General features: G+C 40.1%; 1 protein-coding gene across 2 annotated transcripts in view; it reads left to right on the forward strand.

Annotated features, from left to right (window-relative positions):
• LOC124552410 (disintegrin and metalloproteinase domain-containing protein 10) overlaps positions 1-13,254 on the forward strand; it is a 523,851-nt gene extending 510,597 nt beyond the window's left edge. Inside the window, exons 14-15 of one of the 2 annotated variants that reach the window (XM_047126674.1) lie at positions 3,629-3,758; positions 12,076-13,254. In XM_047126674.1, the coding sequence (XP_046982630.1) occupies positions 3,629-3,758; positions 12,076-12,176 (231 nt within the window). In that variant the 3' untranslated portion in view covers positions 12,177-13,254. The remainder of the gene's footprint in view (positions 1-3,628; positions 3,759-12,075) is intronic. The other variant, XM_047126675.1, reaches the window with a different exon arrangement.
• Positions 13,255-21,093: the final 7,839 nt, after the last annotated feature.

The following is a 21,093-nucleotide window of genomic DNA, read 5'->3' on the forward strand; positions in this document are numbered from 1 at the left end:
TGAAATACGGACAGTCGCTGGACTTTTATTCAGTTAAAAATACAACTGATTGAAGGTAGTCACATTTATTAACTTCCCTCTATGCATTTTGAAGGGTTGTACTTATATCAGGTATATGTCAGTCAGGAAGGTGTTGATGCTTTATATGTATGAATTTTGTGGGCAACCTATCACAGGCCCCAGTTCTTCATATTTACATTATATAGTGTATATTTAGGTTGCCATACAAAGTGTATGTGATGTAAATATAACTGAAAAACCAGCTTGTGACCACTGTTTCTTAAAAAGTCATACTTACATATTATCGATGCCTTATTGACATAAATCTGCCTGCTGACAGAGGCATAATCCTCCGAAACACATTCTTTACTTGTGCTTTTTGTAAAATCCCATTTATCAAAGAATGTCATTCACTGGATCTTAACTATTCAGTTGTCTGCAAATGAAGAACAGACAAAAGTGTAAAGTTTTATGCCTTGATGCACCAGTTCGACAGCTGCAAAACTTGGTGAAGCAGTTTTTCTTGTCATGCCTGAAACACAAACACAAACATTGTCAGATCATGAAGACTTCTGGTTGATCCCGGTATGAAAGCAGGCATCTTCCCATCACACCCTGCAAGTTCTCTGTGAATGATAAATCAGGTAACCGAACAAGCAGTTCAAGGGTCGCTATAGTCTTCAAGGTATTTGTGGTTTGGGGTCTTGCATTATCCTGATGGAATATTATCAGTTGGTAACCTGATTGTGAAGGTTACGAAAGTAGGGTTTACCATACTTGCCACACACTGGCAAACATTCAGCGTCCCTTAACAGTTACCAAATCAGTTTTTTTGTCTCATCCAATCACTCCCCACACCATTGCTCCAGGAGTCGGAGAGGTTAGGATCTTGAGAATTACTGCTTCCTGTGACCTTTCATCAGGTTGTCTACAGACATGGTTGTGTCAATATGACTGCCACAGACAGTCAGAAGTCAGACTCATTTGTGAATATGACAGAAGGTCACATAATGTTCCAGTTCATTTTAGATTTACAAGTCTCTTTAGTCGGTGACAGATGACGTGTGGAAACTCAACATCTCAACCCAGTTTCCAGGTCTTCGTGACCCTCTGCCTGGAAGCTGTGCCCAGATTCCAGTTATTGCCATCTGTCTATTTGTAAGAGCTAGTCAAACAATCCTATGATTTTATCGTGGCATACTTCTTTTCGAAGGACCCGTGCCTAATTTTCTTGCTACGCTGATGTCCTGAGTCCATTTCATCACCACTCATTCTGCCGTCACTGCACTGCACTGTCTTTGCGACCTTATGATGCTCCCTTGTCCATGTGTCAATGATTCAGCCTTTCACAAAGTGTGAAAGGTGGTAATAACCTGCATATGCTCATCCTTTGGGTATGTTGCGTTGCACACTCTGTGTGAAAAGTTCCAGCATCATTAGATGCACCATGTAGCCATTATGCAGTCACACCATTCATCATCTGAATAAAGGCTTTTTCCTGAAAATACAGACAATATGCTCACATAAGTATGACTGTTTAATCAGTGAATCTTGCAGGTATGGAGGGCATGCAGATACTAGAGTATTACTGTGTTAGTGTTCGGTCAAGGTATACGTGGTGTAATACTTGCCAATTTCCTCAGTGTATGTTGTATATGAGTACTATTTATAGAGTAACTCCCATTTATTAAAAAAAGTGAGTGAATTTACAGAAATTGTTTTATGATACTGTGAAACTGCACCTGCTAAGTTATTTTTGCACTTAGTTTCCAGCCACATTGAGACATTTGTCATAGAATTTGACAAGTTTTGAAAGTCTGCAGTCATAGAATTCTGCTGCCTGTGACTGACAGCAACCTACGACACTGGTTTTCTACTCTGTCATTGCCAAACCAATTCTAGCCAAGCCACTTCCTCATGTGAACGAAGAGACAGTAATTGCTAGGCACCAAATTGGGGCTATAGGGTGGGTGATCTAGTACTTCCCATTTGAACTCTCAAAGTTTGTTCAAAGTACAAGGGTTGGAATTTTAATAGTGGCAACTATTTATTTACAGCTTTTACAAAATATATACGTACTTCAAAGTTTTTCTGACCTTCAAAGTAGTCACCAGCATTCTGTATAACCTGTTGCCAGTGATGTGGAAGTCGTGGGACACTCTTTGCAGTGCCAGTTGTGTTGACAGTTCGGGCGGTATGGTCTGTTGCACGATGAATTTGTAGCAGTTCTGAAGCGAATGCCGTGAAGTGTTTCCTTCAGTTTACAAATCGAGTTGAACTCATGAGAGCTTAAGTCAGGGGAGTGCAGTGGGTCGTATAGCACTTAGCAGCCCCATCAGTCAAACAAATCAGTAACAGCTTGCACTGAACGTGCTTGAGCACTGTCCTGCAAAATACTGGATGTGCAGAGTCATCAAAAGGCATGTGAAAGAGATTGAGAACTTTTCTGGTTTTCTGTGTGTGTGTGTTTTTTTTTTTTTTTTTTTTTTTTTTTTTTTTCCTATGACTTCGTACTCCTGCTGTTCACTGAATGTACTGTACGTCATAAGTTATACAAATAAAATAGAAAGAAACATTCCACGTGGGAAAAATATATTAAAAACAAAGATTCCATGACTTACCAAACGGGAAAGTGCTGGTAGATAGACACGATAAAAAAACACACAAACACACACACAAAATTTCAAGCTTTCGCAACCAATGGTTGCTTCGACAGGAACGAGGGAAGGAGAGGGAAAGACAAAAGGATGTGGGTTTTGAGGGAGAGAGTAAGGAGTCATTCCAATCCCGGGAGCGGAAAGACTTACTTTAGGGGGAAAAAAGGACAGGTATACACTCGCGCGCGCGCACACACACACACACACACACACACACACACACACACACACACACACACAGACATATCCATCCACACATATACAGACACAAGCAGACATATTTAAAGGCTGCTTGTGTCTGTATATGTGTGGATGGATATGTGTGTGTGTGCAAGTGTATACCTGTCTTTTTTTCCCCTAAGGTAAGTCTTTCCGCTCCCGGGATTGGAATGACTCCTTACCCTCTCCCTTAAAACCCACATCCTTTCGTCTTTCCTTCCCTCTTTCCTGACGAAGCAACCGTTTGTTGCGAAAGCTTGAAATTTTGTGTGTGTGTTTGTGTGTTTTTTTATCGTGTCTGTCTACCAGCGCTTTCCCGTTTGGTAAGTCATGGAATCTTTGTTTTTAATAGTGTGGATGGATATGTGCGTGTGTGCGAGTGTATACCTGTCCTTTTTTCCCCCTAAGGTAAGTCTTTCCGCTCCCGGGATTGGAATGACTCCTTACCCTCTCCCTTAAAACCCACTTCCTTTCGTCTTCCCCTCTCCTTCCCTCTTTCCTGATGAGGCAACAGTTTGTTGCGAAAGCTTGAATTTTGTGTGTATGTTTGTGTTTGTTTGTGTGTCTATCGACCTGCCAGCGCTTTCGTTCGGTAAGTCACCTCATCTTTGTTTTTATATATAATGTTTTTAATATAAGTTATACAAAATTAGTTTAGAGCAGAATGCAAACTTTTCTAGAGTCTAGACTGGAGGCAGTGTGTTGCCTCGTTATGAAATGTGGAGCCTGTAGCTCTGCCTTCTGTGTTGCAGAGGGGACCCCCAGCGGGCCTGCCGGTCGGCTCGCACCACCCGGCGCAACTGCGGTCGGGTCCCTCGGGCCACTCCCGAGCCCCTGCCCACGGCTACGGGGAGGGGAGAGGTCAGTACTATGCTCCCAAAGGTAAGCCAGGAGCTCCCTAACCTACGTACTTGTGCTTCCAGTAGCCCGTAGTACAAATTGATATTGTTACCATTTATTCTCGGGTCGTCAGTCAGTCGGTCTACCTCGACTTCGTCTCCTGTAGCGATCTCTTCGTATCAGAGTAGTACTTCCACCTGACATCTTAGCTTAATGGAAACCGATCCAGTTGTTGTTGAGAACTTATTGAGTTCACTACCGGTGTTGGCCTTTACTTTAGACCATTTTCAAGTGGTTATGAATCTTTCTTTTCTTTTTTTAAATTATTTGAAGTTGATTTTGAGAACCACTTGAAAATGGCCTAATGTAAAGGCCATAACTGGTAGTTGACCCAGTAAAGTTGTCAGCAGCAACTGTAATGATTTTAATTAATTAAACAAACAGTTACAGCATCAGCACACTCTCTGAACATGGAGAAACTAATCATGGGTTACCCCAGGAGCCCTTAAACCAAGTAAAATTAAAATGTAAAACATTTTTGTTTGGAAACTGTGTGTGCTAATACAACAGTTCCAGCCGGTTAGTTTAACGGAAAAGTATCTGACATTCTCAAAATTAATTATAGTGCTAGTTTTCTGGTAATTTAGTTGATACATCAACCGATGATGTATCAACCCATGCTACCAGTTACTTGGATGTCGCTAGAAGAAAAATAACATTAATGCTTATCTTGCTATGTTCTTGGTTATAAAATAATTATGTGATAGTGTTTGTATACATTTTCCAATTTGCTCTTTCCAGATGAATCAAATAAATGCACAATTTTTGGTGATAATTGATTCCATTTTAATTGTACTGATAAATTCAAATCCAGTCTTCTACATTTCAGTTGACTACAAAATACAAGAAATATCTAACGCATAACTGTACTACTACTACTAACAACAACAACAACAACCTGCTTGGCCTTGTACAGGTCCTTATATAAGAACATAGCTATCCCTGAAGCCAAACTCCTTATTACAGTGTAAATAGATAGATAAAAAATCTACTCACCAAACAGCTGCAGGGGAACACACACATAAAAGAATTTAACGTTTACAAGCTTTCGGAGCCAGTGGCTCCTTCGTCTGGCAGAAGAGTTGAGGGGAAGAGAGAGGGGTGAAGGAAAAGGACTGGGGAGGTTATTACAGAAGATGTTTTTGTAAAGTTAATAAAAATTACATATTCATTAAAACTTAAGCATACTAGTCAGATTTTTAATATACTCTGATTTTCTTCTTGTTGCCCCAGCCATTTAAAAAATTTTACAATTTGATTTTTCACACAAAATATGTCTTTCCGCTCCCGGGATTGGAATGACTCCTTACCCTCTCCCTTAAAACCCACATCCTTTCGTCTTTCCCTCTTTCCTGATGAAGCAACCGTTTGTTGCGAAAGCTTGAATTTTGTGTGTATGTTTGTGTTTGTTTGTGTGTCTATCATCCTGCCAGTGCTTTTGTTTGGTAAGTCACATCATCTTTGTTTTTAGATAAAATATTGTAAAATATTTTCTTCATCAGTTATTTTTGAAACATGCAAATGTTTGCTGAAGTACTTGATTATTTTAATTATTACTATTTACAGAGACTTCTGTTTTTAAGTTACAATGTTTACTATCTTGTGAATCGTGCAAAAGGTTATTATCTACTAAACCATTTACAATTTCAGTAATTTCTACTCATTAACTTAACAAAACCGTATTAGATGAGTGAATTATTACCTTTCTGCATTGCAAATTATAGTTTCAACAGACATTCAGCTGTATGAAAAACTTTTAAATAATCTGTATGTGTAAAGATGAGTGTCCATTTGTATCTACATCTACATCTACATCTACATAGATACTGTGCAAGTTTCATACGGTTGGTGGCGGAGGGTACCCTGTACCACTGCTCGTCATTTCCTCTCCTGTTCCAATCGCAAATAGAGCGTCTGTATGCCACCGTATGAGACCTGATTTCTTGTATCTTATCCTTGTGGTCTTTATGTGCAATGTATATTGGTGGCAGCAGAATGGTTCAGTAGTCAGCTTCAGATGCCTGTTCTCTAAATTTTCTCAACAGTGTTTCTTGGAAAGAACATTGCCTTCCATCCAGGGATTCCCATTTGATTTCCTAAAGCATTTCCATAAACTTACATAGTGTTCAAACCAACTGGAAACAAATCTAGCAGCCCACCTCTGAACTGCCATTAAGGTGCCGTGATCACTCGTAGTCTCATACACCTGACCAGTCGCAGTGCATTTGTTGACGTGTCAACATGAGCTTGGACAAAAGGAGCAGAGCCTTATTGGATTGTTGGTGAAGCTCTGTTACCAAAACAACGGTAATGCTGCAGCTGCACTTCGAGAATGTCACCAGCTACAAGGGCTATGGAAGGGTCCTCTTTCTCCATGTGGAGCATAATGAACAAGTTTGAATCAACTGGAGAACTGGGCAGTGCTCTGGGAAGAGGCTGATGACTGGTAGCACCGCAAGTGGTTGATGAAATTGCTGTTGCCATGGCAGATGACACTGTGTGCAATTACCAATCGTCAGGCAGTGCGCTTGCTGTGTCATGACAGTTGAACATCCCATGGTCCACTGTACGAAAGATGCTTTGAACCATTCTCAAATTGTATCTGTACAATATCCATACTGTACAGCATCTTGCACCACAGGATGCACAACACTCATAGCTAATGAAAGCTGCATGGGAAACTTCAATCACTTCAAATTGAAGGGCATATTTGAATCAGTCAAGTACTTGTCAAGATTTTTAGTAACAACCTTTCCCCTTTATATACTACACACATGTATGTTTCAAGTCAGATTACGAAATCTTCTGTAGACACCAATTTTCCTCTCATCTTGAAGGTAAACTGTGCAAAATGTCATAAAGATTGGAAAATTGTAGATTTGTATGAACTGCCCTTTTCTTACATGATATACTGAGAACTATGGACGAAGGGCAACAGGCAGATTTCAGAACGACGTGCTGACTTCGCTCTCCACTTTCTCGCAAGGATTGAAGTTGGCGAGGGCTGGCCCTGGATTGTTCTATGGATAGACGAAGCTCATTTTTCTTTGACATGTGAGGTGATCAAACAGAATTGCTGAGTGTGGGGATCTCCATCTCCCGCCACTGTGCATGAAGTTCCTCTGAGTGGTAAACATGTCACGGTATGGTGTGGCTTCATGGCTACATTCACCATTGGCACTTGAGGACCAAAGATGTGCAGTGTGACTGGCCAGCGTTACTGCGATATGCTTCGCCAGCATATCGTAGCCTGCCTACAGGAGAAAGACGCCTTAAACTCGACAGTCTTTGCGCAGGATGGGGCCCCACCACACATAGCTCATGAAGTTAACCTGCTTCTCCAAACACATTTGGAAACAATTGGATTATCAGGCAATCATTTCCAAATGCTTGGCCAGCATGATCACCTGATCTCACTCCCTGTGATTTCTGGTTGTGGGGCTACCAAAAGGACAGGGATTAGTGGGGAAAGATTCACGCATGTGCTGATCTGAAGCACAGCATATCAAGAGACGTAGCCAGTGTACGTATGGACATGCTTCATTCTGCTGTGCAGAATGCAATCCTGCACTTTCAGACTCTTCTGGACACTGATCGGCGCCATCTTGAGTCCCATTTGTAGCAGTAATGGTATAATGCACCATAGCAGCACATTAAAAGTGTTTCAGTTGAATTGAGTCTGTATTATTTCTCTTCCCCATGCCCTTGACATTAATGTTGCCAAGTTTGGCACTCGTTTATTAGTTTCCATGTTATAATATGTTAAATATTAAAGTTTAATTATAACCACCCCATATGTGGAGAACAACAATGGTCCTATCACACTTCCCTGGGGCACTCCTGACGATTCCCTTGTCTCTGAAGAAGACTCACCGTCGAGGACAACATACTGGGTTCTATTATTTAAGAAATGTTTGAGCTACTTACGTATCTGTGAATTTATTCCATATCCTCTTACCTTTGTTATCAGCCTGCAATGGGACTCGGTGTCAAATGCTTTCCGGAAATTTAGAAATATGAAATCTGCTTGTTGCCCTTCGTCCACAGTTCTCAGTATATCACGTAAGAAAAGGGCAGTTCATACAAATCTACAATTTTCCAATCTTTATGACATTTTGCACAGTTTATCTTCAAGATGAGAGGAAAATTGGTGTCTACAGAAGATTTCGTAATCTGACTTGAAACATACATGTGTGTAGTATATAAAGGGGAAAGGTTGTTACCAAAAATCTTGACAAGTACTTGACTGATTCAAATATGCCCTTCAATTTGAAGTATTGAAGTTTCCCATGCAGCTTTCATTAGCTATGAGTGTCAACAAGCCACAGGGTCCATCCCTTTGTGTGCCGTTCAATGCAGCTAGTTAATAATATAATGTATTGAATAATTCACTAAATGTTGTGTATTGTCTCCTGATGAAGTTACATGTTAGATAGTGTAAACAACAGGTAAAAGTTACTGCATTGGGATCTCATATACAACGGAAATCAGCAAAAATCACAGGTACGCCGTTGTGGCATGTCAGTATTGCAGTGGAGTTTGTTATGTAACAACTGACACTCTGATCATGAAGCTGTAACTTAAAAAATAATGTACATTGAGAAAAAAAAAAGATATTGAAAAGACAGCAGACAGATTTTGTCATTATGTTTTCCATCCCATCTGGTAAGCCTCCCCTGACCTGGGCTCCTGGATGACTTTTCTGCATTGTACCCCTTTTCCTAAACCTTGCCAGCCCTTTTCCTTCACCCCTCTCTTCCTTCCCCTTAACCCCTTCTGCTAGAAGGAGGAGCCACAGGTTCCAAAAGCTTGCAAACTTTAATACCTTTGTGTTATCTTTCCTCCATTTGGTAAGTGGATTCTCTCTCTCTCTCTCTCTCTCTCTCTCTCTCTCTCTCTCCAATTATATGATATTTTCAAAAATGGATTATTGTCATTGATTTATTACCATGTGTGGCCATCATTCCTTCTTATATAACCCTCTTGTCAGTCCTAGTTTCATGTCTTGTTCAAACTATCGCCTGTTTTCTACTTTATGTGCTATTTTGCTTGTTTATTTATTGGAAGCACCTATATTGTCCAGCATCTTGTCCCTATGTGTTTTCTAGTATCAGTTTCCATGACGGGTCCATTGTTATTTACTAATCTGCATATAGGAATTTGTTTACAGTTCACTATACTTCAGAGATTTCTCCCAATAATCTTTCACTGATTTATTTGCAAATTTTACAGCTATTTTCTTTCCTACTCTCCTCTTACCTTACTTATACATAATATTTTCACTTTTTTGTATGTTTGTTTTTTGTCAGACTGCTGTGATTGATTTCCACTGTTGTCTCCTACTTTTGTCAAACACAGTGGATTACATTTTCTCCAATGACTTCCTCTTTTGTTTGCCTAGTTTTTGAAATTTTGTCTAGTTTCACGACTTTTCCAATGTAATTTTTTTTTCCAAGTCATAGGGCACTTTTCTGGTGAGAAATTCTCATCCACTTATTACATCTTGTTAACGTTTGTCTGTTCTCATGATTTTTGTATGAATTTTTCTGATTTTCGCAATCTTTTTAGTTGCTTTTCTTTTGTTTTTCTACCATCTGCTTCTCCTTTTTGCGACTCCCACCGTCTCTAACACTCCCAAACCCTCATCTCTCGCCATGATGAATCCCATCCCATATTACACCCATTCCTTTCGAAAACATGCTTTTGCACTATCAAAACTAAGGTCCCACATCCTGTTTCCTGAAACATGCTTGTCCCTTGGAGTTACTCCCAAAGGCCTAACACTGAAAGTTCCTGTTTCTGGACGTAGTACTACTTTACACCGGTCTCTTTTACAGTTTCAAACACAGCAATCTCTCACATTTATCTGGCTAATCCTTAAACTAAATGCCATATCTGCCAATTTCTGCTCCACCAGGCTTCTCTCCTTGTACAAAATCCTGCACTTATCTGCCCCTCTTGTTTCCTTGGATGACATCATCCACCAAGCCAGGATGCAACAAAATGCCAGACTTCACCTAAAAGAGCTGCCCATCTTCTCGTAAACTGCCTCAACAGTGATGATCCCTTCTTGCCCCTCTGCAGCTCCCCAAACAGTGACACCATCAACCACACCACTCCTCTCTTAGAAACCAAGCTTGTCCAAACTCCTTAACATCCTGCAGCCTCCACCACTGCCTGCCCGATCAATAACAACTCAAGATCACAAGAACCAGTCATGACAGTACAGTGTTCCCAACCTCACATCTGAAGCAGTCTCCCTCCCCTGAATTATCTGTATTATCCAAGGGTCACACTTTCAGCCTTAAACCTGCATTTAATCATACCGTTTGGGTGAAGGGCCTACTTTCCTTCACATGTAATGTCAACTGGGACTATCACTTTGCAACCAAATCCCAAAACCATTCCAACACCAAATCTGACATTGAACCTTGCCTTGGACAGTTTTGACCATGATCCCCACTTGATCCACTGCTGCTACCTCAAAAGCATCCCTTACAAGCCTTCCAAGAATTTCTCACATCCAGCACTGCATCACAATCCTTCCTCAGGTCTCTACAACATGATCCTAAACTGTCATCTACAGAACTCCAGGCTCTTTGTTCCCTAAAAGTTGATGATTCCATCATCATCCTCACAGTGGGCATGGATCTACCACTGTGCTACTTTACCAATGGGAATATGTATGCCAGCTGCATGACACATCCAGGTACAACATATGCCATCAAGATCAGCACCCACCAAGCGTATATCCTCCATGACTGACCAACCCCTGCAACCCATAGACTTCCTTCCTATATTAAAGACAGCAGCCATTTCCTAGAGTTCCGAAATCTGTGCCCATCCCACTCCCATTGCACACTTTGCTTGTCACCAGTGATGCCACCTCCCTCTATACCAACATCCCCCGTGTACATGGGCTGTCTGCTGCTGAACATTTCTCCAGATATATGACATATTTCTTGCTCACCTTAATCAGCTTTATACTTACCAACATATACTTTACCTTTGAGTGACAGACATACAAGCAGATCTAGGGCAGAGCTATAGAAACCAGGATGCCTCTTTCCTATGCCAGTCTTTTCATGGATCGCTTGGAGGAGACTTTCCTGGATTCCAGAAGCCTTCAGAACATGGTCTGATTTAGACACTTTGATGACATCTTCATGGACTCAGGGTGAGGCTGCCATGTTAAAATTCTTGAAATCTCTAAATACATTCTCCAAATTAAATTTCACATGGTTATATTCTAAATCCCCTGCCACTTTTCCTTGACATTGATCTTATTGTCAGTGAAGGTCAGTTGCAAACATTACACTGTGTAGAGTTTCTTTCTTATTGTATCCTGTAAGTCTCCCCTGACAGGGGGGTTCTGGGTGACTTTTCCAAATTCTACCCCATTTTCGTAAACCTCAACAGTCCATTTCCTTCATTGCTCTTCCTTCCCCTTCAACCCTTCTGCCAGAAGAAGGAGTGACTGGCTCCAGAAGCTTGCAAACTTCAATACATTTTATATGTGTGTTCTCTCACGAATTTTATATGTGTGTTCTCTCACGAACTCAAGGACGCAGAAAACCTTGTGCTCCACAGTCGCCATCACTCTCACAACCGACAGTGAAACAGAATGATGGCTCTACTGTCGCGCGAACTCTACCGGCCACTTCTGAAACCATCACCGCCTGTCCACAGCCGCCCACCAAAAACTTTGAAACTTCCTCTTTTCATTGGTGTAAAGCTTGTTTATTTTGAATTGGTACTTGAATACATACGAATTTTTGAAAAAGGGGTACATCATTTAGAATAACCCTGTTCTATGGAATACACTTTTTAATGTGTACATAACAGTAGTGTAATCAAATAAAAGGACACAAAGTTGCAATATTAACCACTAAAATCAACACTTCTCATATCAGATGTGAGAGTACAGTCACAATCTTAAAAATTAAAATAAACATCTTCCATAGAGATATCACCACTTGCAGAAGTAGATAAACTTTAAAACATTATTTGTATAGCGAAATTCTTTTTATATTGAAACATGAGTGTTGCATCAGCCATTTATATTGCTTTATTGTGAAATTTTTGTACGGCCTCGATCTAGCAGAGAGGGAACTTCGTCAAAAGTTTGAGAGCATTCACTTTGTTGTCCTCTTGTACCTTGGGATGTCAGTTTTGCATTTTTTTTCTGTACTGTGTTTGTAAACTGCTTCCCTGACCACACATCCTTTAATGTTGTGCATGACAAAAGGTGCAGAGACACAGACTTAGAGATTAATAACGTCCTATCTCGTTTTTGCAGCCTCCGCCCCACCGGCCAACTACAGCCGCGGAGCCGACATGTACGCGGGTGCGTACGGTGGCCGCAGCAACGCGTTCGAGATGCGCCACCACAAGGTCTGACAGACGGCGGCTGCCGGCGGAGAGTGGTGCACACCGGGCCTCTCTTTTGCTGCCCCCCCGGTTTCCGGAGGCTTCCGGAGCCGGCCGCCGCCACCCCCGACATAGTCGCGGGGCGGAGACTACGACGACCACTGCCGCACGAGAGGTGGAACGGCTGTTCTCGGGAGCAAGTGGAGAACTAGTGATTTTTAAAAGGAACATTCGGACCAGATGGGGGGGAGAGAAGGCGGGGTGGCATTATCTGTAAGACTCAGATTATCATTACAATTGTGCTCACTGCGAACTTGTGGAGAGAAACTTTTTTCTGACTGAATGACAAATTCCCACCTTCCACGTGACGTCACGTCATTCACCGTCGCTTTTTGGGGTGTGCGACGCTTCGCCAGTCGGTCGAGCGATAGGCCCGTATGTCTTACTGTCGTACACCGGATTGCACGAGTACAGCTTGCATCTCAGAAGGGGTGCAGGCTCTGTGCTAAATCATTTCAGAAGTTTGGTTTTCCACACTGCCCGGAGAGCAAAAGAAGCTGTGGCTGTATGTTGCTGGTGTGGTTGTAAGGTATCGGTTCGGTTTGACGATGTGGTACGCAGTTTGTTTTTTTCCACTCTTCTCCTATAAGGGATAACGCAAAGTTATGGATGACACCTATTTGTGTGACATTAATCTGTAATGGAAGCATATCATTAGAGGTATCTGTCAGTATAACAGCACCAAAGACTTGGATTGTAGGGTTTTAGGGTTATATGACAGAAGCTCACTAAATGCATTTGAACTGGTACCCATGCAGAGCCTGTAAATGTGCAGAGTCCCACAGGCAGTTGTCAAGCTGTATAGCCATGCAAATATATTGGCGTCGGATACTTCTGTTCCATAATAGATGTGTTCTGATGTGCAACCAGGTAACGGGCTAGATGCTTGCCAACAATGCTTTTTTGTGTTTTATCTTTCACTACATTTCAGCTACCGCCTAGAAATAAACAAAAATAATTCGTTTTAATTGTGTCAAAAGAAATACATGCTGCAAATATTGTGATGCAGGTTGAGACAACAATTTCTGTGCACCTCTTTTTTTTTTTTTTTTTTTTTTTTTTTTTGAAACCCCCCAGTTTATTTGGACAGGAAATTTTCAGTAACTGTCTGTGTTCTGCCTGTGCTTTTATGAGAGGCGATAAACATCTTTAGCTGAAGCGAAGTAGCCCAAACAGTATTGTATCTGTGCTGTATTTGATTTTTGCATAGGATTCTGTATATACCTGTGCACAGGCTACTCAGTTATTGGGGAACATGTGAGGTGTTTCTTTCACCTCCTTGAGTTTTATGAAACTTGATGCTGCAAGTGGGTACTCGTGTCTGAGTTACTGTGGACCAATAGAGCAAAGTTGTATCAGTTCATTCCACAAAGAGAATCAGCCCTGAGACATTATGCGGTAGTTTTCGTCTGAAGAGATCTGTGGTCACAAGCTCCCGTGCTCCAGTGGCAGTGTCCCCCTTTATATTAGCATCATTTTTTTGACTACATGTTTGTGCTACCTGTTGCACACGAACTTGTGATTTTGTTTATTAGTTATGGATATATTTATTGTTAACAATGTTAGATATTTGCATTAAGTTTTACACTTGACGTTGGTAGAAAGTCTGACTGAGCAGTGGTGGAGCTACCTAAGAGAGAAAATATTTTGTGTAAATTTTTGCTGTAATTTAAAAACATTTCGTAACTTTGCTGATAATTTGAAAGATTATTTATGGCATTTAATATTTTGAGCTACGTAAGCAGTTTATGTCTTATTTGAGTGTCAGCAGTTTTTGGTTTTACCTTTCTTTTGTTACGCTTGTATGTGTGAAATTTTATTTTTGTCTTGTAACAGTATGGTAGCTCAGTACTGATGGATATTACATGTTTCACATTTTGTATTTGGAAGTAACTTGTTCGTACTCAAACGCAGTATTATTGTGCTCATGTTCCACTTGTCTCTTTCTTTTTTTGTGTAATAAAAGTGATTGATAAGATTGCAATTATTTTTCATTTCACGTTGTTTAGCAACAGCAAACACTGCATGTTATATGCCAAAACGTTCATTTCAGTAATCTGCCTGAAAATATAATTTGAGGGCTTGCGTATTTGTTTGGTATTTGTTTTGAAAGAAGTCAGTATGAGCTATCTGCATGTTTGATGATCTTCTAAGACCCTTGTATTCTTGTAATATTTTTAAGTAGGAGAAAACTGCAGTTTTATTAAACAAAATTGCATGCGCTGGTAGAAAACTGACATTTACAGTTGGGGGGTCTGGTGTATCTAACCAACAGTAATCTGTGCAGAGTCAGTTTGCCCTCTTCCCCTCTAAGCTTCAGCTGCTGAAACTGCTCCTTTAATTATTATTGTTTCTTAGCTCCATAGGCCATGTCTGTCGCTTGATAAATGCATTTCATGTGCATCTTTACTGAAAATTCCCAAATCAAAAGAAATTATTTGCAAAGACATATATATTGAAAACTTGGAAAACTTTCTTATTCCCTATGCTTCTGTAATTGAAAGGTTCAGCGAAAAAAAGTGTTAACCCTCAATTTAGAAAGGGATAGATTGAGGAATTTACCTGTTGTGTTTCTGAATGTGCCACATGCTGAAAGCATGTAGTTTCATATGTACCACTAAAAAGCACTGTGTGTTAAATAATTTTATTTTGTCTTATTGTATTTATGTTATTGTCTTTGACTTTAACCAAACGTGTTACATGCAATACCTCAGAAAAAGTTCGTGCGTACAACACACCATTCAAGCAAGGGGCTAAATGGTGTTTGGTTGCAGATAGGATTATAGTGATTGCATTGGTGCTTCATCAACAGTGTTTTGACATTTTTCAGTAACCTAGCACTCTCAGTACACTTAGTCTGAGCATCAGATGGTCTGCAGTCAGATATGTGATTTGATTTGTGTTGTTCTGTAATTTCACTGAAACATGTGTTATTGTATGATAAATTACTCACAACTCTGGGCGTGTACTGTGACGTCCAACCTACTTAGACAGATGACTTCACTTTAGTGTTTATTGTCATTTTACCGCTTTTATGTACAAACCGTTCAGTATTTTCTCTTTTCAGTTTCCAATCATTTGTTAGTAATAGAATCCTACTACTGAAAAACTGGTACAGTAGGTACCATTTTGTGTTACAGTTCAGCAAATGGAAGTAATGTGTGCATGAAATTATCTACAACACAGAGCACTGCTTGATAAGTTGTTCAGAGATAAGTTCCCTAACACCACCAAAGGAAAACATTAGAAGGACTCACTCATTCCTTACACCTGCTATGGACAAGCAACCTCAGTGTTTTCCAGTCCCTGTCTTCTCCTACAGTTTTTACCCTCCACAGATGCCTCAGTAGAAGTTATTTTTAGATGTCCTCTTCATTTCTTATTTTACCAGTCTACTCAATTTGCAATATCGTCCTATTGCGCCATGTCTGCATTACTTGATCTCTTCTTTTTTCAGTTTTCTCACAGTCTATGTTTCAGTTAGGTACAATACTATGCTCCAAATGCACATTTTCAGAAATTTCTTCCTCACGTTAAGGCCAATATTTGATTCTAGCGATCTTCTATTAACAAGTAATGCCCTCTTTACGAGTGCTGGTCTGCTTTTTATGTCATCCTTGCTTTGTCCACCTCATGTTAGTTTGGTTACAAGGTAGCAGTATTCCTTCACTTTGCTTCATGGTCCCCAGTTTTGATGTTACGTTTATAACCAATTTCATTTCTTCTACTCCTCTTTGATGTAATCTCTCGTTGGTTTACCTTCAGTCCATATTCTTATCTCATTAGACTGTTCATTCCATCCACTAGATCTAATCATAGTTCATCTTAACAGTGATATCCTTTCCTGTGCAATTTTAATCCAACTCCTGAACCTTCCTTTTATTTTCTTCATTACTTCTTCAGCATATAGAATGAACAGTGGAATCAGTAGACTACATCCCTGTTTTACATCCTTCCTAATGTGAGCCCTCCCTTTCTTATTTTTCCTTCTTTGTTCTTATCCATATTTTTTTGTTATCTGTATTTCCCTATAGCTTACACATATTTTCCTGTGTATTTCAAACACATTGCACAATTTTGCAACACCTTTCCTAAGTTGAATCCTATGAATGTGTATACATTTAGTGGACCAAAAGCCTGCAGCCAGTGTTCACCGGTTAGCAACATTCTGTTGTGTGCATTGCAAACATTGTGCGATGAAATTTATTGACCTGGATGGTTGAGCTACGTTAACTCTGTGTGTGTGTGTGTGTGTGTGTGTGTGTGTGTGTGGATGTACGCACTTAGGGACACACACAAAAAGAACAGATTTCTGTAGCTTACAGTGGCAGTATTTTAGCAAAGGATTTTTTTATCAGTTGGGAGTATCTATTATGATAGCACCGTCTTTTTTAAATTATTTTTTATTTATTTTTTATTTTTTATTTTTTTTTTTGCAAGAAATGCATCTCTAGTAAAGTTTGTTGTGAGCTTTGCGTGTCAGATATCATGACTGCCTTAAAATCCTGATGTGTACAGAGAAGCTCTGACCTTGCTGATGAATAAATGCATAAAGGAAACTACAGGGAAGCATAAGAAGTTAAGTGAGGGCATAATTTTTGTATCTTCTCTCCACTACACTCACTTTGCTGTGTAAAAGTTTTTATTGCTGGGTGGTATAACGTGTACAAGGATCTATATATGAGCAACAGTCACGAAGTTTTAACTACCACTTTGAAAAACAGTCGTGTAGTTAATATTCTGTTTGTTCACTGGTACTCATCCCCAGTCCTGGTACAAGTTGAAGTCTGCACGCCACAGTACCTAGCAGGCCGCTGGGTTAACCAAAACCACGGATACTAGAACACACAGTAGGGGTCATGCACAGGAAGGGTTTGAGCTGTGACGTCACCGTCCATCCTCCTCTCATGCCGCACTGCACTGAAGCTTATAGGCACATGGCGCACTCGTGTCTAACTCATACACAGGTAGGAATGTAATAGGGTTTAGTGTGTTATTGTTTCTGTTATTATTATTAAGCTTTATATTAAACTATGTTTTTCTGTGGTCGATGAAATGGTAGTGTAAAGCCTCCGAACTATGCCTGTTCCAGATTTTGTTAATAACTCTGAAAATTCAAAACTTTAAGGTTTAAATCAATCAAACCTGGTAGAACACTAAATTGTCTGAATCTTCTATTTAATAATGACTTCACCAGGAAGAAGGTATTTCTGTATGTCTCTGACAAAATATAATGCTTTATAAGATGTACTACATAAAGTTGCATCCTTCAAAATCTTCACCATCCTTTCATAACAACTTGTTGTTGACAGTCAGAAAAGAGCCCTGAATCACTTTTTGAACTTGTTTTAATTTTGTGTAACTCAGACATACATCGAGAGAGATGATCCTGTAAATCTGCATTGCTTTTCGTAAGGCCTTTTATTTTCGCTTTCATAATTTCTAGTTGTTGGCATAAGCATGCACTGTTCCGTTCACAGCAGTGTTTGTTTTCATGGTTGATGTTTTGTTCCTGTAGTAATTTCTTCATTATTTGGTAATACATTTATCTGTAAGACATCATTTACTTCTTTAAAGGAGCTTCGTTATTGTGCCCAAATATTTCTCACATTATTAGGCTCATTACTACACCCTAAATCAGCACAGGAGGGTGGGAGATTTAGAAATGGAACAGCATCAGCCTTCCTGTTGCATTTTGAAGCAATATTCAACAATTCACTTTTCAGATCCCTTTCATAATCCACATGATTGAAATGTATTGAGCAGACATGAGCATTTTCAACTCAAAACAAATCTGCGCATTTATATGTGTTTATTCATTCTCATTTCGTCTCATAGTTTTTGGAAAATTGTGAAATTTAATTCCTGACTTACTTAGCTGTCTGCTGTGGGTAGTATAGTTGTCAGTTATGCAGCAAACCATTTTTGTCACTTAAAAACTTACTCTAAAAGATCCGTCAATACACTGATAATTGTGGCATTACTCTGAAATCGGTCATGAGTAACTAATAAAAATTCGCCCTGCCATAAACAACCTAGGTTTCACCCATGCAGTAGGTTATGGTAACTGCAGGCTACTGAGTGCTGCTTGAGTTCATTCTGATGTCATCAGCACAGCTTGGTACTGCACATACGCCTTGCGATCCCTACCGTGTATTCTAGCATCCGTCGCCAAAACCAATGGCGCAGATCATTGGTAAAATGGAGTACCACATGGTAGTTCACTTTTGTGACCAACAGTGATGTTGTAGCCGTTGTGAGGCCAATCCAGATGACTTCTTTATCTGTCTGGATTGGTCTGGGGCAGCTGCAATATCTCTGCTTGTGGCAAGAATGCACTACCATGTGGTACTCCATTCTTTCAATGAGCTGTGCCATAAGGTTTTGGCTTCTCCAGTGACACGCTAGGTACTGTGGTGTGTGGACTTCAATGTATACCAATAGTGGAGGCCTGTATGATGTATGTCCAAACATTTCCTGCTTGACTGCATTTTTAAAACTTTAAAAATAAAACTACGGTGCTATTTTTCAATATAGTCATCCTTTATTTCAACACACTTTCCACATCTGTGAATTAACAATTCTGTGCCTCTATTTCTTTTCATCATCATCTTCATACTCAACTTTCCTCCCTTGATGATCGTTCTTCAGTTTGGAGAAGAGATAGCAGTCACTGGGAGCTGGACTAAAGGGTGGATGGTCAATCTCCTGGAAGCCACATTGCCACATTGTTGCTGTGTGAATTGGCACATTGTCACGGAGAACGACAAACACTGTGTGACACCCTTTCTCGCCTATTCGTTTGATGGAGTCTCGTAATTTGTGCAGAAGTAAAGCTTAGTATTGTGCGTATACCTTCATTTGAAATCAACTGGGAGAATTCTTCTGGAATCCCACAAGATTGTTACTGTGACCACCTTTGTGGACTCAGTGACCTTCGCCTTCCTTGGTGGAGCTTCATTTGGTTTACGTCATTCAAAAGATTCTCTTTCGGACAGTGGATCATAATAAAGAGCCATAGTTTCATCTCCTGTACCAGTGGGTACTTCGTTCGGGTTGCCAGGGCACAGCTTCAAACACTCGGTGAAAAAAGTCACGCGGTACTCCTTCTGCACTGCAGAGAGAAGTCTGGACAACCGTCTTGCTCTGACTTTCTTGATGTGCAAATGATCATGCATGATCCAGAGAATGATTGCTTAGATAACCCTAATCTTGCTACAATTTGCTTGAGTTTCAGCTGCCCATCATTCAGAACTTTACTTTCTACAATAGTAATGGTTTCCTCCGTCACCACTTCAACAGATCATCTGACATGTAGATCGTCAGCAGTGCTCTCCGTGCCGAGACGGAACTGTTTAGATGATTCCTTCACTGTGGAGTTTGAAGGGGAAGCACCACCATAAACACTGCCCAAACAGACTTAGATTTCAGCTGGTGAAGACCCTTCTTTTGTGAGGAACTCTAACAGTGCATGATACTCAGTTTTATCCATCGCAGCACCGCAGCGCGTAACATCTTAGTTAAATGAGTGTCACTGTATGACTGAAGCTAGTAGTGGGCCGCAATTCGTGTGCTCATCTACTGTCTGGTGTCGCTATCTCTACTCTCCGAGGCATTTTAACCTTCACACTCATTTTCAAGTTCATATCAGAAGCTTACAGAACCTACCTTGTACCAGCAAACAAACAAAAAAATTAACTACATAGCTTATTTTGTCAAGGTGATAGTTACAGCTTTATGAATACTGCTTGTACGTATCAACTAGTAACGAAAATTTTCTTTCTCATATACTGCTATGCTGTTTGCTTTATTTATCAGTAAGGCCCATAAATGGTCACATTTCACATCTCCTATTCTTTTACAGTGTTTTTGAATTACTGGGGCCTCTCGGTATGTCCTAGCATACTAATGATTGCACCTGCAAAAAATTAAAAGACTTTAGTATCATAGAATCAAATTCTGTGCTTCAAGATTCAACCGTTGCAAGTTTAAGGTTTAAGTGTAAACAGTAGGGCTAGCTGAGCGTACATCTGAAAATTCATCTTCATAGCTTTGGAGGATGTCTCCAGCATGAGGAGTTGAACCTTGAGACAATGATGAGGCTTAGACCATAGCCTAGTGCTCATAAAACAAGTGTTACAAGGGAATGACCTATCAGTTCGGAGAGCCTGAATTGTGTGGTCGAGCTGGCATCTTTGATTCTGTGAATTTGTTATGGACATGGAGCTACTTTCTTATAGCCCATTTTATGTAACATTTACAAGCAATCAGAATGGTAAAACTGAGCGTCTCTTTCTGCTCAAGCAAACTGTGTTATTTACACATTATAGGTGCAGTTTCTGCTTCTGAAGTTGAGCGTCTTGATCATTGTGGCTAGGAGTTACTAGGGGTTTCTTCATTGGACAACTGGCATGTGGCAAACTAAAGGAAAGTAAGACAGTTTAAGAGTTAATATCATTTTACTTAAAACAGCTATGTAGAAATTCTGATTTGCTACTTCTGGTCTTTGTAATGGAATGCTGATTATATGTGTTTTTTTCCCTACTAACTGCACTGGCAATTGAACACCAAAATATTGCTTTTTAACGATAAACTTCAGAAACCCTTGTCCCTCAAAATATGCTGTTTGCAAACAGTCCCTAAACTCTGTGTATGTGAAACATTACTACTTTCTTAAGATTATGTAGTAAATAATTTGATGTTAGCTTTGTGATTTTACAGACTTTCTACCAAAAGCAGTGATTATGTAATTGGGGTGGCACATGGACACATATGTGACTGAAGCTTTTCTGATGAGGCATCTGTTTGTGCAGATTACGCACAAATTGTATCTTTTCTAAATCGGTCACTGTGGCAAAACAAGGAATGGAAGATAATTTTAAATTCT

This window comes from Schistocerca americana, chromosome 10 (assembly GCF_021461395.2).
Source record: "Schistocerca americana isolate TAMUIC-IGC-003095 chromosome 10, iqSchAmer2.1, whole genome shotgun sequence".
NCBI classification, from domain to species: Eukaryota; Metazoa; Arthropoda; class Insecta; order Orthoptera; family Acrididae; genus Schistocerca; species Schistocerca americana.